We start from the raw sequence: 17,565 nt of genomic DNA on the forward strand, positions 1-17,565 counted from the left end.
TCTCACCTATGGTCATGAGCTTTGGGTAATGACCGAAAGAACAAGATCGCGGATACAAGCGGCCGAAATGAGTTTCCTTCCATGGGTGGCTGGGCACTCCCTTAGAGATAGGGTGAGAAGCACAGTCACTCGGGAGGAGCTCGGAGTAGAGCCGCTGCTCCTCCACATCGAGAGGAATCAGCTGAGGTGGCTCGGGCATCTTTTTCGGATGCCTCCTGGACGCCTCCCTGGGGAGGTGTTCCAGGCATGTCCCCCCAGGAAGTGGCCCCGGGGAAGACCCAGGACACGCTGGAGGGACTATGTCTCTCGGCTGGCATGGGAACGCCTCGGTGTTCTTCCCGAGGAGCTGGCCGAGGTGTCTGGGGAAAGGGAAGTTTGGGCTTCCATGCTCAGACTGCTGCCTCTGCGACCCGGCCCTGGATAAGCGGAAGAAGACGAGACGAGACGAGACGAGGCATCATCATAATATAATCATAGTTTAGAAGTTTGAACAAATACATTAGATGAATGTTGTGTAGATAAATCTTTAAGAAATATATAATCATTTACTGTTTACCTAACTATTTATATAACATAATGACCTGAATAGATTTATAGCTGTGGAGCTTATTAAAAGTGGGATGAAGGTTCACCCGTTCAAGCAATAGAACGTGATCTTTGGACATTATGTCCAGACGTACTGTTTGTACTTCTTTCTGAGGTCTGTTTGTCACTGATAAGCTCTCACACTTTACATTCACATGGGCATTTCATCTACATACACATATTCAGACAGTGCGGACTGTATCCATTTCCTGAAATTCTAGGTAACCAGCAAAATTTGCTTTTACTTTGAGAGTATCTCTAACTTTAGTTCTTTCTGGAGTAAAGCATCCAAAGAAGTGTATTTGTACTGTACAAGTAGTATTGAAGAAGCATTTATGGTGAAAGACTATCATTCATTGTATTGTATTTTATTGTATTGTCCAGTTTATGGGACCTCGAGAACTAGCAACCAGTGTTGTTTTGACTGAGGTATAAAACTTTCAACTGAAAATCTACTTTGCTGGACAAAATTAGAAGTGGCTGGCTAATTATTGTTGTTATTAATTAAGCTACATTGCATCAAGCCAAAGATTCACGATTAAAAAAAACAACACTGTATTAATACAGCAGTAGGTTTTCCATTTTGGGGACTGATGGACTCAGTACTGATGTTTTTGATATAAAAACATTTGCTTTTCCCATATTATATACCCATTTTATCTGCATGTCATATTATTATACACTTCAGGATTATCTCTGAATGATGAGACATAGGGTTTAGATATTTACTGATATATACAGTACTTTTACAAAAGTCGGAGGCATCCTTTTATAATACAAAATTGCTGTTTTACATGCAAAAACAGAAGGAAGTGTGACAGTGTGTCCAGAAGAACCACAGCAGATTCTCCAAGATGCTCGGTAAAACTTGCCAGCCAATTTTCTTATATAACTGCACAAAATAGGGTTGCAGACAGAAGTTTACATACATGGATGTCATGTCATCATGGACATGAAAGTCATGGCAATACTGGGCTTTAAATTCTCATCTCATTATCTCTAGCCGCTTTATCCTTCTACAGGGTCGCAGGCAAGCTGGAGCCTATCCCAGCTGACTACGGGCGAAAGGCAGGGTACACCCTGGACAAGTCGCCAGGTCATCACAGGGCTGACACATAGACACAGACAACCATTCACACTCACACCTACGGTCAATTTAGAGTCACCAGTTAACCTAACCTGCATGTCTTTGGACTGTGGGGGAAACCGGAGCACCCGGAGGAAACCCACGCGGACACGGGGAGAACATGCAAACTCCACACAGAAAGGCCCTCGCCGGCCCCAGGGCTCGAACCCAGGACCTTCTTGCTGTGAGGCGACAGCACTAACCACTACACCACCGTGCCGCCGGGCTTTAAATTGTTATAGTTTTTTAAACTGGTATTTTTCTGTGGTATAATGTACAACATACTTCTTTAAAAGAAAAAACGAAAACTAGAATTTGCTTCACAAGATTTAATTTATTTGGGGTTTTCTGAAATCAACATGGGGTACGGTGGCCAGGAAGTGCAAAACAAAATTACAAAATCTAAAACATTTTACATTTTATAAAACAAAATTATATCAGCAAAACACTTTTTTTTTTAATACCAAAGACAAAACAAATTTACAACTCAGAAAACAAACTGACAAGATGCAAAACCAAACCTATTTTCCCTAAGCTGAGGGAGGGTAACAGTTTCAGTCTTCTTCTGAAAAAGTGGCTACACCTCTGTTAGGTTCAACCCAGTTAGAAGGTCAATTGGTCAACTTATTTCTCGGGACCCACGCCCTCGTACCACCTGCAGAATTCTGGGACGGAACACCGCAAAAAAACAGAGAACCAGAGATTGGTTTAACTGCTGTTTATTCACAGTATTCTCCCCAAAGATGAAAGATTACAAACACCTTTTATAACAAATCATAATCTCTCCAAACGGCTATTGTGTCTGTCAAATGTGTGTGTGTGTTTGTATGTGACCTCAGAGAGGTGTGTGTGTGTGTGTGTGTGTGTGTGTGTGTGTGTGTGTGTGTCTATGGGAGGGTGTGAGTGAGTGACATCATTTTGATATCTGTGTCTATGTGCTAGGTCAGCAAATCACATCTTAATTCCATATGTATGTGTGTGTGTGAATGAAACCTTCAATCATAAGCAAAATAATATTTCAGCAATTCAGCAATTTCATTTACGCACGTCAAAGCGCGCGAGATGTTTTTACGACAATGTTTTAAACAAAGACTATGTTTGGTCTAACAAAGAAGTGTTCTTCTCCACTGGACGAAGGTCAGGCTACACAGGAACAGTTTAAAATCACTGCCATAGTATATGCAATAGTCCAAAATAATAAAGGATCTTAAAAAGCTCTAAAATATAAAGTCTTAACTCTTTGTTCAGCAATAAGGCTACCATTACATCCAACATTAAAGTGTGTGTGGGTCGATCTGACATCAAAACAGACCTTGGCGTCGTTCAGACACATCTCTGATCAAAAATACACATTTCATCAACAAAATGTTCCCAAACAATGTCCAGCCGAGACAGAAGGTCATTTTTAACTGAACCTTAAGTTTAACTGAACCTTAAGTTAATCCTTAATTTTAATAAATTACTGCCTTCTTGGTCAAGAATAATACTTATATAAACCTAACAACCTCCCAATAACTTGTACTGATGTACAGTTGTTTGAACTTATGATCTTGGAATCTGCAGTTGTTTAGAAATAGCTGTGTAGCCCCTGCCCTATGAACTGAGGAATCACCTTGACTATTAGGGCAGGCTCTGGGTTCTTAATTTTGTTGGTGTGTGGTGCCGTATTAAGCTTAATACAATGTAACTAAGGAGAAGACTCTCTTTTTCCTTCTTTTCAGAAATAAGGTAAGCACATAAGTTATTTGGGTGCCAAATAACTTATGACCAAGAGCAGTTCATCAAAAACCCCTATGGAGAAAAAATCAAGGACCGTGACGTCGCCCGGTATGACGCAGCCGGGGCCCCACCCTGGAGCCAGGCCCGGGGTTGGGGCTCATATGCGAGCGCTTGGTGGCCGGGCCTTTGCCCATGGGGCCCGGCCGGGCTCAGCCCGAAGAGGTGACGTGGGCCTGACCTCCTGTGGGTTCACCACCCACAGAGGTAGCAGTAGGGGATTGGTGCAATGTGGATTGGGTGGCAGTCGAAGGCAGGGGCCTCGACGACCTGATCCCCGGACACAGCGGCTGGCTGTTGGGACATGGAATATCACTTCGCTGGGGGGGAAAGAGCCTGAGCTTGTGCGGGAGGTTGAGAGGTACCGGTTAGAGATAGTCGGGCTCACCTCCATGCACAGCTTGGGCTCTGGAACCCAGCTCCTTGAGAAGGGCTGGACTTTCCACTTCTCTGGAGTTGCCCGTGGTGAGCGGCGGCGGGCTGGTGTGGGCTTGCTTATAGCTCCCCAGCTCAGCCGACATGTGTTGGAGTTTACCACAGTGAACGAGAGGGTCGCCTCTCTGCGCCTTCGGATTGGGGAGAGGGCTCTTGCTGTTGTTTGTGCCTACGGGCCAAATAGCAGTATAGAGTATCCGGCCTTCTTGGAGTCCCTGAATTATAAGATGAAGTCTGTTCTTCATCTTATAATTACAGATGTGCTTCAAATTATAAATACATCCTTGGAGACTGGTGTTGTTCCTGTGTCCCTAAAAAAAGCTGTTGTAAAGCCCCTTCTTAAAAAAAATAATCTGGATCCTTCAGTGTTAAATAATTACAGGCCAATATCAAATCTACCATTCATCGGGAAAATCCTGGAAAAAATTGTCTTCAATCAATTAACTGCCTTCTTGATATCAAACAGCCGTTTTGATAATTTTCAGTCAGGATTTTGTGCCAATCATAGCACTGAAACAGCGCTGATTAAAGTTATAAATGACATACGTCTTAATACTGATGCAGGCAAAACATCGGTCCTGGTATTACTGGACCTCAGTGCAGCTTTTGATACTGTTGATCACAACATACTGCTATATCGACTTGAACATTGGGTTGGATTGACTGGTAAAGTTATCAATTGGTTAAAATCATACTTAAAAGATAGAAGCTTCTTTGTTACCCTGGGAAATTGTTCCTCAACGTCAATGCCCTTGACCTGTGGTGTCCCCCAGGGGTCGATTCTTGGACCATTACTTTTCAACCTTTATATGCTCCCACTTGGGCAAATTATCAATAAAAATTCAATTTTGTATCACTGCTATGCAGATGATACCCAAATTTATTTTGCTCTATCACCAAATGATTATGCCCCCCTTGAATGTCTCTACCAGTGTATCGATCAAATCAATAGCTGGATGTCACAAAATTTTCTTCAGCTAAACACAGATAAAACAGAAGTAATTCTATTTGGAAAAAAAGATGAAAGACTCAGGATTACCACTATTCTTGACACAAAAGGGATTAAAACTAAAGAAATGGTTAAAAATCTTGGTGTTTTCATTGACAGCGAGCTAAACTTTGACAGTCACATGAAAGCAATCACTAAAACGGCATTTTATCACCTAAAAAACATTTCCAAACTAAGAGGACTTATGTCAAAACATGATCTGGAAAAACTAATACATGCCTTCATCTCTAGTAGGGTTGATTACTGCAATGGCCTTTTCACAGGCCTGCCAAAAAAGACCATCAAATGACTTCAGCTGGTTCAAAATGCAGCGGCTAGGGTTCTCACACGAACAAAAAGAACAGAGCACATTACTCCAATTCTAAGGTCCCTTCACTGGCTTCCAGTAAGCTACAGAATTGACTTTAAAGTATTGCTGCTGGTGTACAAATCTCTAAATGGTACAGGGCCCAATTACCTCTCTGATATGTTGCAGCGGCCTAACCCAATCAGATCTACCAGATCGCAACAGAAAAATTTACTATTAAAACCAGTTGTTAAAACAAAGTGTGGTGAAGCAGCTTTTAGCTACTATCCAGTACAGCTATGGAACCAACTGCCAGAGGACATTAAAAATGCTCCTGCTGTTGGCAGCTTCAAATTGAGGTTAAAGACCAAGCTGTTTTCAGATGCTTTCTGTTAAATAATTAATATTTTTACATTTTTTATAATCTTTACTTTCTCTGCATGTTTTAAATTTACTTTAACTTTATTCTTTTTTTTCTGCTAGTTTTTTTTTTCTTTCTTTCTTTTTCTCCTTTTTCTTTTTGGCATTTTAATATTTTATTTCTACTATTGTTTAATTCTTATTATTTTCTTTTAATTCTTTTAATTCTTTTAATTAATTATTTTAGAATAAAGATAAAATTATTTTATGTAATTTTATTTCTCTATTGTTTACTGTTTTTGTTTTTACTTCTGTAAAGCACATTGAACTGCCATTGTGTATGAAATGTGCTATATAAATAAACTTGCCTTGCCTTGCCTGGGAGAGGTACTGAGGGGTGCTCAGACTGGGGACTCCATTGTGCTACTGGGGGACTTCAATGCTCACGTGGGCGACGACAGTGACACCTGGAGGGGCATGGTTGGGAGGAACGGCCTCCCCGATCTGAACCCGAGTGGTGTTTTGTTATTGGACTTCTGTGCTAGTCACGGTTTGTCCATAACGAACACCATGTTCGAGCATAGGGGTGTCCATAAGTGCACGTGGCACCAGGACACCTTAGGTCGGAGGTCGATGATCGACTTTGTAGTCGTTTCATCTGATCTCCGGCCCTATGTCTTGGACACTCGGGTGAAGAGAGGGGCTGAGCTGTCAACTGATCACCACCTGGTGGTGAGTTGGATCCGCTGGCGGAGGAGGAAGCTGGACAGACCTGGCAGGCCCAAACGTATGGTGAGGGTCTGCTGGGAACGTCTGGCCGAGCACTCTGTTGGGGAGGTCTTTAACTCCCACCTCCAGAAGAGCTTTTCCCAGCTTCCGAGGGAGGCGGGGGACATTGAGTCTGAGTGGACCATGTTCTCTACCTCCATTGTGGACGCAGCTGTTCAGAGCTGTGGCCGCAAGGTCTCCGGTGCCTGTTGTGGCGGCATCCCCGAACCCGGTGGTGGACACCGGAAGTAAGGGATGCCGTCAAGCTGAAGAAGGAGTCCTATCGGGCCATGTTGACCTCCGGGACTCCTGAGGCAGCTGATGGGTATCGGCAGGCCAGGCGTGCTGCAGCTCAGGCAGTTGCGGAGGCAAAAACTCGGAACTGGGAGGAGTTCGGGGAGGCCATGGAGAAGGACTATCGGTCGGCATCGAAGAAATTCTGGCAAACCGTCCAGTGCCTCAGGAGGGGGAAGCAGTACTCTGCCAACACTGTTTACAGTGCGGGTGGGGAGCTGTTGACCTCGACTGGGGACATTGTCGGGCGGTGGAAGGAATACTTTGAGGATCTCCTCAATCCCACCGTCATGTCTTCCACTGAGGAGACTGAGGCTGATGACTCAGAGGTGGACTCGTCCATTACCCAAGCCAAAGTCACTGAGGTGGTTTGCAAGCTCCTTGGTGGCAAGGCACCGGGGGTGGATGAGATCCGCCCTGAGTATCTCAAGTCTCTGGATGTTGTGGGGCTGTCTTGGTTGATACGCCTCTGCAACATCGCGTGGCGGTCGGGGACAGTGCCTCTGGAGTGGCAGACTGGGGTGGTGGTCCCTCTTTTTAAGAAAGGGGACCAGAGAGTGTGCTCCAATTATAGGGGAATCACACTTCTCAGCCTCCCAGGGAAGGTTTACTCCAGGGTACTGGAGGAGAATTCAACCAATAGTCGAACCTCGGATCCAGGAGGAACAATGCGGTTTTTGTCCTGGTCGCGGAACACTGGACCAGCTCTATACCCTTCATAGGGTTCTCGAGGGTTCATGGGAGTTTGCCCAACCAGTCCACATGTGTTTTGTGGATCTGGAGAAGGCATTCGACCGTGTCCCCCGTGGTATTCTGTGGGGGGTGCTTCGGGAGTATGGGGTTCGGGGCTCTTTGCTAAGGGCTGTCCGGTCCCTGTACGAACGGAGCAGGAGTCTGGTTCGCATTGCCGGCAGTAAGTCAGACCTGTTCCCAGTGCATGTTGGACTCCGGTAGGGCTGCCCTTTGTCACCGGTTCTGTTCATAATTTTTATGGACAGAATTTCTAGGCGCAGCCAGGGGCCGGAAGGAATCCTGTTTGGGAACCACAGGATTTCATCTCTGCTTTTTGCGGATGATGTTGTCCTGTTGGCTTCTTCAAACCAGGACCTTCAGCATGCACTGGGGCGGTTTGCAGTTGAGTGTGAAGCGGCTGGGATGAGAATCAGCACCTCCAAGTCCGAGGCCATGGTTCTCGACCGGAAAAGGGTGGCTTGCCCTCTCCAGGTTGGTGGAGAAGTCCTGCCTCAAGTGGAGGAGTTTAAGTATCTCGGGATCGACCGGAAAAGGGTGGCTTGCCCTCTCCAGGTTGGTGGAGAAGTCCTGCCTCAAGTGGAGGAGTTTAAGTATCTCGGGACCTTTCTTTGTCTCCCCTGTTTTTTCTTTTGAATTTCTGTCTCCAATCCCCCTTTTCTTTTGTTTTATCACCTGCCCCCCTTCTCCACCACCTGCCCCTGTCGCCGGGTCCACAGGCCGGGTGCTGACGCTCGCAGTCCTTGAGTCGCAGGGGAAAATTTTAAAGGGGATAGAGGCGATTAACGACAACCTCAAGGGAATCCACGAGGAATTGAAGGAACTGAATAACACATTAAAAGAATATCTTAAAAAATGAATGGTGTCCCGTGTCCCGTCTGTCCTTACCTTTTCACATTGTGGCTATTAAGCGCTGCCGGGTTTGTATGCCATGTCGCTGTGGCACCTCGTTGTGAGGCCCAGGGTCTGGGTCCTCTAGCAGGTCTCACTCCATTATTGGCACGCCGTGCCGCTGCGCCACATTGTGTAACACGCCACACACCACGGTTGTGTCTGATTTGTACGCACTTGGAAATCGTTTCATATATTGATCTTGGTAATTATGTGATAAGGCTACCCCACGCAATATCAACTAATAATATTTCAGTCTGACACCTCGCGGCAAATGCGCGAGGAAGATCTATTAAGTTAGCTGCAATGCATGGTCCTGCATGTGCATTCTTTAATTTAATTAATTAACCAATAGTCAATGGGAATAATATCGAAATGATATTGCTGGGGTTTCTCATTTCCTGTAATTACAATATGGAAGGGATGGTTAATGGATCTGTTGGCATTTACCCAACAGTCTCGCATTATGTGTCTCGACAATGTCATATGACTGACATACATTTCAATTCATGCATCCTGATGTTCCGATGCATTTTTGGATGCCTCTTATCGCCATGTCATGACTCTTGACCGAGTAGGCCTAAATGTAGTTGCGTTGCTCTGCCTCTAACCAAGAGGTTGTCGCCAAGTACCAAGATGCACCAGAAATGTGCGTACGCCAGCCATGAGGTTTGTGTAGAGTACCGCACTTTTCCATGCCAAGTCAATCTTTGTACATACGAATGTTTGCGCGTGACGTACGTAGCTTTTTTGTGCGTACGCAAGCTTTGTACATGAGGCCCCTGGTCTGGATTCCCTTCAGTACACCTTAGTATGCCCTGTTCCTCTGGTAAACTCTGCATTTAACCCTGGAAATGAAGGCAATACTCGCCACGATAGCACACGGTATATTGCATGCGTTTTTCCCACTCATGTGTCCCGTCTCTCTCTGTTGTTGTTCCCTGTAAGTCCCGGATGTCCCACCCCCTTAGCCTGTTTGATTGGATGAGAGGTTTTCATAACTATGGAAACTGAGCAAACTGACAGGTAGAATAAGGATACAAATGAGTACATCAGATGCCTATACACCGTAATAAACAACATTGCTTATTAACATATAATTCTCACATGTAATGTCAGCCATAGTTATTTTTAACCTTCTGTATGAAATATGAATGTGGCAGCGGGGGCGTGGTCAAGCGCCGGTCTGTGACAGGAGGGCGGAGTTGGGGAAGGTAAGTGGCAGAATCGCTTCACCTGAGTGTGATTAATCTATGTTTTGTGTGTGTTCTCCCCAGTAAACCGGGCTATTTAAGGAGGGAGAGCGAGAGCAGAGGAGCTCTCTCTACAACCCGAGGACCGGAATGTGTGTGTGTGTGTGTGTGACTGAGAGAGAAAAACGCTTCCGCTGAAAAGTGCGAATAAAAGAGTTTTGCGAACTCAGTCTCTGTCCTGCCGTCCTCTGTGCTCCACCCACATCTAGCGAACCTTTACAGTGGTGCCGAAACCCGGGATCGTGGAGCACCTGTCCTGCAGCCCCATGGAATCCTCCCCGTTCGCGGACTTGATCCACGCCCTCGCCACGGCTCAGCAGAGCCAGCACCAGGCACTCGTCACGCTCCGGAAGGAGCAGGAGCAGCGCTTCGAAGCCCTGGTGCTGGCTCAACAGGAAGACCGAGAGGCGTTCCGGCGCCTCCTCGCGTCGGCGGGGTCCACCAGCGCACCGGCCGCGGGCCCGTCTCCCATCACCTTGACTAAGATGGGCCCGCAGGATGACCCCGAGGCATTCATCGCGTTGTTCGAACAGGTCGCCGAAGCCTCGGGGTGGCCGATGGAGCAGCGCGCGGCGCGCCTCCTCCCCCTCCTGACGGGAGAGGCGCAGTTAGCCGCACTACAGCTCCCCGCCGACCACCGGCTGGCCTACGCCGACCTTCGCCGGGCTGTCCTCCAGCGCGTGGGGCGCACGCCGGAGCAGCAGCGCCAGCGCTTCCGCGCGCTGCGAATGGAGGAAGTCGGCAGCCCATTCGCGTTCGGCCAGCAGCTCCGGGACGCCTGCTGGCGGTGGCTGAGGGCCGAAGATCGCGACGCCGAGGGGATCATCGACCAGGTGGCGCTGGAACAATTCATCGCCCGCCTACCTGCCGGAACCGCGGAGTGGGTCCAGGGCCACCGCCCGGCGTCGCTGGATCAGGCCGTAGGACTGGCGGAGGATCATCTGGCGGCTGTCCCGGCGGCAGGACAACGGCTGTCATCTTCTTCTCTCTCCTCTTCTCTCTCTCTCTCTCTTCCCCCTCCTCCCGTGTCCCGTCCTCGCCCCATTCCCCCACCACGGAGGCGGGGGCCGGCTCCACCCCAGCCGGCCCGCCGCACCCGTGGTGCCCTCCCGTTTCTCCCTTCTGTGTCTGTCTCTCCCCCCCCTCAGGTGAGTGACCCTCAAACCACAGCTGCAGAGGGGAGGCCCGGGCCGGTTTGCTGGCGCTGCGGGGAACCGGGCCACCTGCAGCAACAGTGTGTCGCGATGGAGGTGGGGGCGGTGGTGCGGATCCCCGACACGCCAGAGGCTGCCCTCGATCAGGCCGGAGCATATCGCATACCGGTAAGTGTACAAGGGGCGACATATCAGGCGTTGGTGGATTCGGGTTGCAACCAGACCTCGATCCGCCAAAGCCTGGTGCAAGACAAGGCATTGGGGGGAGCACAAGGGGTGAAGGTGTTGTGTGTGCACGGGGATGTTCACTGCTACCCGTTGGTGTCGGTCCACATACATTTCAGAGGGGACAAATCCATAGTAAAGGCGGCGGTTAATCCTCGCCTTACCCACTCTTTGATCTTGGGGACTGATTGGCCGGGATTCCGGGGGTTGATGGCACACCTAGTAAAGAGTGGGTCCTGCCGGTTAGCGGGGGGGGGGTCCCGGTGTCGTTTTGGCTGGAGCTGCGGTCGCAGAGCCGTCTACGTCATCTCCGCGACAGAGTGAGGAGCCCCCGGCCCCTCCTCTTTCTATTGGGGAATCCCTCGCGGATTTCCCACTGGAACAATCGCGAGACGAAACTCTGCGACACGCGTTTGACCAAGTGAGAGTAATCGATGGTCAAACGCTCCAGCCGAACGCCACCCCGACCTTCCCCTATTTTTCCATTTTAAAGGATAGGTTGTACCGAGTGACGCAGGACACTCAGACGAAGGAGCGTGTCACCCAGTTGTTAATTCCAAAGAGCCGCCGGGAATTGGTATTCCAGGCGGCTCACTTTAATCCCATGGCGGGACACCTTGGGCAGGATAAAACACTCGCCCGGATAATGGCCCGGTTCTATTGGCCGGGGATTCGCGGCGACGTCCGTAAGTGGTGTACGGCGTGCCGCGAATGCCAGTTAGTTAATCCCGCGGCCATTCCAAAAGCGCCTTTGCGCCCCCTACCATTAATCGAGACCCCGTTTGAAAGAATTGGGATGGATCTCGTCGGGCCATTAGATCGGTCAACACGAGGGTACCGCTTTATATTGGTTCTGGTGGACTATGCAACGCGATACCCGGAGGCGGTGCCTCTTCGCAATATCTCCGCACGTAGTATTGCAGAGGCCCTCTTCCACGTCATCTCCCGGGTCGGAATCCCGAAAGAGATTCTGACTGACCAAGGCACCTCGTTTATGTCACGAACACTGGCCGAACTGTATGGGCTACTGGGTATTAAGCCGATCCGCACCAGCGTGTATCACCCACAGACGGACGGTTTAGTCGAACGGTTCAACCGCACCCTCAAGAATATTATCAAAAAATTCGTAAGTGAGGACGCACGTAACTGGGATAAGTGGCTCGAACCCTTGTTGTTTGCAGTGCGAGAGGTCCCCCAAGCCTCCACGGGGTTCTCCCCGTTTGAATTATTGTATGGGCGTAAGCCGCACGGCATCTTAGATGTACTGCGGGAAAATTGGGAGGAGGGACCTTCGCAGAGCAAAAATGAAATTCAATACGTTATGGATCTGCGCGCAAAACTCCACACACTCACCCACTTAACTCAGGAGAATTTGCGGCAGGCCGAGGAATGGCAAACCCGCCTGTACAACAAGGGCACGCGCCTTAGAGAGTTCACTCCGGGAGATAAGGTACTCGTCCTGCTGCCCACGTCGAGCTCCAAATTAATTGCCAAGTGGCAAGGGCCCTTCGAGGTCACACGGCGAGTCGGGGACGTCGACTATGAGGTTAGGCGAACGGACAGGGAGGGGGCGCTACAGATCTACCACCTCAATCTGCTGAAGCTCTGGAACGAGGAGGTCCCCGTGGCGTTGGTGTCGGTAGTTCCGGAGAAGGCGGAGCTGGGGCCGGAGGTCCAAAAAAGGTCATTGGCATCTCGCACCTCTCCGGTCCCCTGTGGAGACCACCTCTCTCCGACCCAACTCACGGAGGTCGCCCAGTTGCAGGCCGAGTTTTCGGATGTGTTCTCGCCCCTGCCCGGTCGCACCAATCTCATAGAACACCACATAGAGACGCCCCCGGGGGTGGTAGTGCGTAGCCGTCCTTATAGATTACCCGAACACAAAAAAAAGGTGGTTCGGGAAGAACTTCAGGCCATGCTCGAAATGGGCATTGTCGAGGAGTCCCACAGTGACTGGAGCAGCCCGGTGGTCTTGGTTCCCAAGGCCGACGGCTCGGTCCAGTTCTGTGTGGACTATAGAAAAGTCAACGCGGTGTCTAAATTTGACGCGTACCCAATGCCTCGTATTGATGAGCTGCTCGATCGACTAGGCACGGCTCGCTTTTACTCGACACTGGATTTGACGAAGGGATATTGGCAGATCCCCTTGACTCCATTATCCCGGGAAAAAACGGCCTTTTCCACACCGTTCGGCTTACACCAGTTCGTCACACTTCCGTTTGGGCTGTTTGGGGCGCCCGCTACGTTTCAGCGGCTGATGGACCGGGTCCTCCGGCCCCACGCCACCTATGCGGCCGCTTACTTGGATGACATCATCATTTATAGTAATGACTGGCAGCGGCACCTGCAACACCTGAGGGCCGTCCTTAGGTCGCTGAGGCGGGCGGGGCTCACTGCCAACCCGAAGAAGTGTGCGATTGGGCGGGTGGAAGTACGGTATCTGGGCTTCCACTTGGGTAACGGGCAGGTGCGTCCCCAAATTAATAAGACCACAGCAATTGCGGCCTGCCCGAGGCCCAAGACCAAAAAGGGGGTGAGACAGTTCCTGGGGCTGGCTGGCTATTATCGTAGGTTTATACCTAATTATTTGGACGTCACCAGCCCGCTGACTGACCTCACTAAAAAGGGGGCGCCAGATCCGGTCCAGTGGACGGAGCAGTGCCAGCGGGCTTTCTCTGAGGTAAAGGCTGCACTGTGTGGGGGGCCACTGTTACACTCCCCTGACTTCTCTCTCCCTTTTTTGTTACAGATGGATGCGTCGGACAGAGGGCTGGGGGCCGTTTTGTCCCAGCAGGTGGGGGGAGAGGATCGCCCAGTATTATACATCAGCCGGAAGCTGTCGGTGCGTGAGGGGCGCTACAGCACTATCGAAAAAGAGTGTCTGGCGATCAAGTGGGCGGTCCTCGCCCTCCGTTACTACCTGCTGGGGCGCCCTTTCACCCTCTGTTCGGACCACGCGCCCCTCCAGTGGCTCCACCGCATGAAGGATGCCAACGCGCGGATCACCCGTTGGTATCTAGCGCTCCAACCTTTCAACTTCAAGGTGGTCCACAGGCCGGGGGCGCAGATGGTCGTTGCAGACTTCCTCTCCCGTCAAGGGGGGGGGGAGTCGGCTGCGGGCCGGACGGGCGCCCGGCCTGAGTCGGGCGGTGGGGGTATGTGGCAGCGGGGGCGTGGTCAAGCGCCGGTCTGTGACAGGAGGGCGGAGTTGGGGAAGGTAAGTGGCAGAATCGCTTCACCTGAGTGTGATTAATCTATGTTTTGTGTGTGTTCTCCCCAGTAAACCGGGCTATTTAAGGAGGGAGAGCGAGAGCAGAGGAGCTCTCTCTACAACCCGAGGACCGGAATGTGTGTGTGTGTGACTGAGAGAGAAAAACGCTTCCGCTGAAAAGTGCGAATAAAAGAGTTTTGCGAACTCAGTCTCTGTCCTGCCGTCCTCTGTGCTCCACCCACATCTAGCGAACCTTTACAATGAACTAACATGGATTTTATGTAATTATCTCAATCACAAATAAATGCATTTTAATTAAATTATCTTATAAACAGAACTTATTACTTATTTATCTGAACTTATTTATTGCTTATTTATCTTTTTAGATGTTTTTTTTAATCTAGACAGGGCTACAGCTGAAAGAGACATTCCTGAGTTGTGTAAATCTGTGATCCTCTTTCTCAGATCTTCATTGAACTCTTTGACTTTTCAATTGTACTGGGTGTTGGTCAAGAGTGAGTGCTGTTCAGCAAATCTTTTATATGTTGGCACAGAGACGCTAATAGCTGTAGTCAATCATGATCACTAACAGGAATTTAAGAGGCCTTGGCAAGTTAAAAGACATTTTGGAACTTTCAGAAGCACTGAATTAGTAATTTCATGTATGAATAATTTTGACCCTGTGTTGATACCAGAAAGCCCAAAATAAATTAAAACTTTTGCACCAAATTCTTTGTTTTTTTTTTCAAAGCAAACACTGAAAGCCCTTTATAGAAAAATATATTATATAAAAAATATACTATGTCAAACATGACAGCATTTCTTTGCATGTGCAAATACTTTTGCACAGTACTGTATAAAAACTATTTTTTTCCTTTTATATAGTGTGGTAAAACAAAAAAAACAATCTTTTCTATTTGTAGATTGTGAAAGAAGATGTATCACTCAGCCCTCCTTGCAGTTTTGTCGCTGTTATCTGTTCCATATGGGGTCCATTCAGGGAAAATTTTGGTATATCCAGCTGATGGAAGCCACTGGATTAACATGAAGGTTCTCATTATGGAATTACATTCAAAAGGTCACATCATCACAGTGATTCGAGATTCAAGCAGTATGTATGTTAAAGAAGAGTCCCCCTACTACAGTTCCATCACTGTTGACGTGGGTGTACATGCTCAAAACTTTACCACTTTTGTGTCTCATGTGATACAAGCTCAAAGACTAAAAACATCCTTCTGGGGCAAAATCATGTTTGGAGTGGAGACCATGAAAATGTTCGCTAAGATCAATGAAAACATTTGCAACATGACTGCCATTATATTTGAAAATGAGCCCTTGATGAAATCTTTGCAGCAGGCTAAATTTGATATGATGTTAACCGACCCTGCTGTGGGTGGTGGTGTGCTACTAGCACACAAGCTTGGCCTCCCTCTTGTGTTCAATGTTCGTTGGACTATTCATGGAGAAGGCCATTTTGTCATTGCTCCTTCCCCTCTGTCTTATGTACCTTCTCCTGGAGCAGAGCTAACAGATAAAATGACCTTTATCCAACGAGTTATGAATGTGTTGATTTACTTCACCAGTTCCTATCAAATGTCAACCTATTTTGGCCAACCTTACAAGGCTTTTTGTCAGAAATACTTTGGACCTGATGTGGATTATGTTTCCCTTCTTCAGAACGCAGATATCTGGCTCATGAGAAATGACTTTACTTTTGAATTTCCACGACCCACAATGCCAAATGTGGTCTATATGGGTGGCTTCCAGTGCAAGCCTTCCAATCCACTTCCTGATGATCTAGAAAAGTTTGTCCAGAGTTCAGGGAAACATGGGGTCATCATAATGTCTTTGGGCTCTCTTTTTGGAGAACTTCAAGGTGACGTTACAGATGAGATAGCAGCTGCCTTTGCCCAACTGCCTCACAAAGTCATTTGGAGACACACTGGACCTCAACCTTCTACCCTTGGCAACAACACGTTACTAGTGGACTGGATGCCTCAGAATGACCTACTTGGACACACCAAGACTAAGGTCTTTGTAGCCCATGGAGGAACCAATGGTATTCAGGAGGCTATTTATCATGGCGTTCCCATTTTAGGTCTACCTCTAGCATTTGATCAACCCGATAACCTGTCAAGGATGAGAGAAAAGGGAACAGCTAAAGTCCTGGATATTTCTGAATTGGACAGATCAGTATTTTTAGAGGCATTGAAGGAAGTGCTATATAACTCATCTTACAGGGAGAACATGCAGAAGTTGTCTCAGCTGCATCATGATCAGCCCATAAAGCCTCTTGATCATGCAATCTTCTGGATTGAATATGTTATAAGGAATGGAGGTGCTCCTCACTTGCGCACGCAATCTTTCAGGATGTCCTGGATTACCTATCACTCTGTGGATGTCATGCTCACATTGCTGGGCGCTTTGTTAATTAGTGGCTGGTTAACATTTTTTGTGCTGAGATATCTTTGTTTTAGAGTAATCTTTAAAACAAAAATCAAACTAGAATGATATTTTTGCTCATCATTTGTAGACAGCAGGTGAAGGTGTAATTATGTACCTATGTGTAGTTTATAAGTAGTATGAACCATCTCAGTCTTAAACTCTTTTTAGATCTAGATTATCAAGCAACTTTGTACACATCATTGTTCTCATATTTATACAGTGATAAGTATGCAAAATTTAGTGAAAATGAGGAGAAATTATAATAATTAGAAGCAATTTCATGACATAGCCACGAAATCCCAGTAAGGTGAATTCAACCAGACTGAACTGGATTCTACTACTGCTTTTGAGACAAGGTTGCAACTTGTAATTCCCCACCTACATCCAGTACAAACCACCAAAAACACCCCTCAACTTGAAATTTCAACTAATAGTTTTGTTAGGACTAGGACTGTTTTGGCCTCTAGAGGCCGCTGTTATTTCCTTTTCATGTCGTGTTTATTTTGGCCTCTAGAGGCCGCCACTGTTCCTGTGTTTTGTGTTTGTGTTAATTGCCTAATTATCTTCACCTGTGTCCTTAATTAGTTTGTCTATTTATACCCCTGAGTTCAGTCCTCTTGTCACGGAGTCTTTGTGCTGTTATGTTTATCTCCAGTTTCCTTTGTACTGTGTTTTTTTTGATCTTCTTAGCTTTTGTATTTTTGCACTTTGCTTTTCTTTTGGATTATACTCTTTGGTTTTTTTTTTTGTCTTTTGTTTTGCCCTGTATATAGTGTATATAGTTTAAATAAACCTTTTGATTCTTTTTCTACTTCCGCCTCACGCCTCTGCATTTGAGTCATCCCCCTGGTGGCCTAGTGGGGGTTTGCTGGATTATCACACCAACGAACCAGGTTCGAATCCCAGCAAAACCCTAACAGAAAGACTCCGTCATGACCGACTCAGCAGAGGCTGCTTCAACTGTCTACCCGGCCAACCTTCAGGGAATTATGGCAGC

At 47.8% G+C, this 17,565-nt stretch overlaps 1 protein-coding gene across 1 annotated transcript; it reads left to right on the forward strand.

Moving 5' to 3' along the window:
- The first annotated feature begins 15,059 nt into the window (after positions 1–15,059).
- Positions 15,060–16,634, forward strand: LOC132873459 (UDP-glucuronosyltransferase 2C1-like). Its single transcript, XM_060909054.1, has one exon. It carries the CDS (start codon positions 15,060–15,062, stop codon positions 16,632–16,634), a length of 1,575 nt encoding a protein of 524 aa, XP_060765037.1.
- The last annotated feature ends 931 nt before the right edge of the window (positions 16,635–17,565 follow it).

The sequence above is a fragment of the Neoarius graeffei genome, chromosome 2, assembly GCF_027579695.1.
Source record: "Neoarius graeffei isolate fNeoGra1 chromosome 2, fNeoGra1.pri, whole genome shotgun sequence".
In the NCBI taxonomy this organism is placed as follows: Eukaryota; Metazoa; Chordata; class Actinopteri; order Siluriformes; family Ariidae; genus Neoarius; species Neoarius graeffei.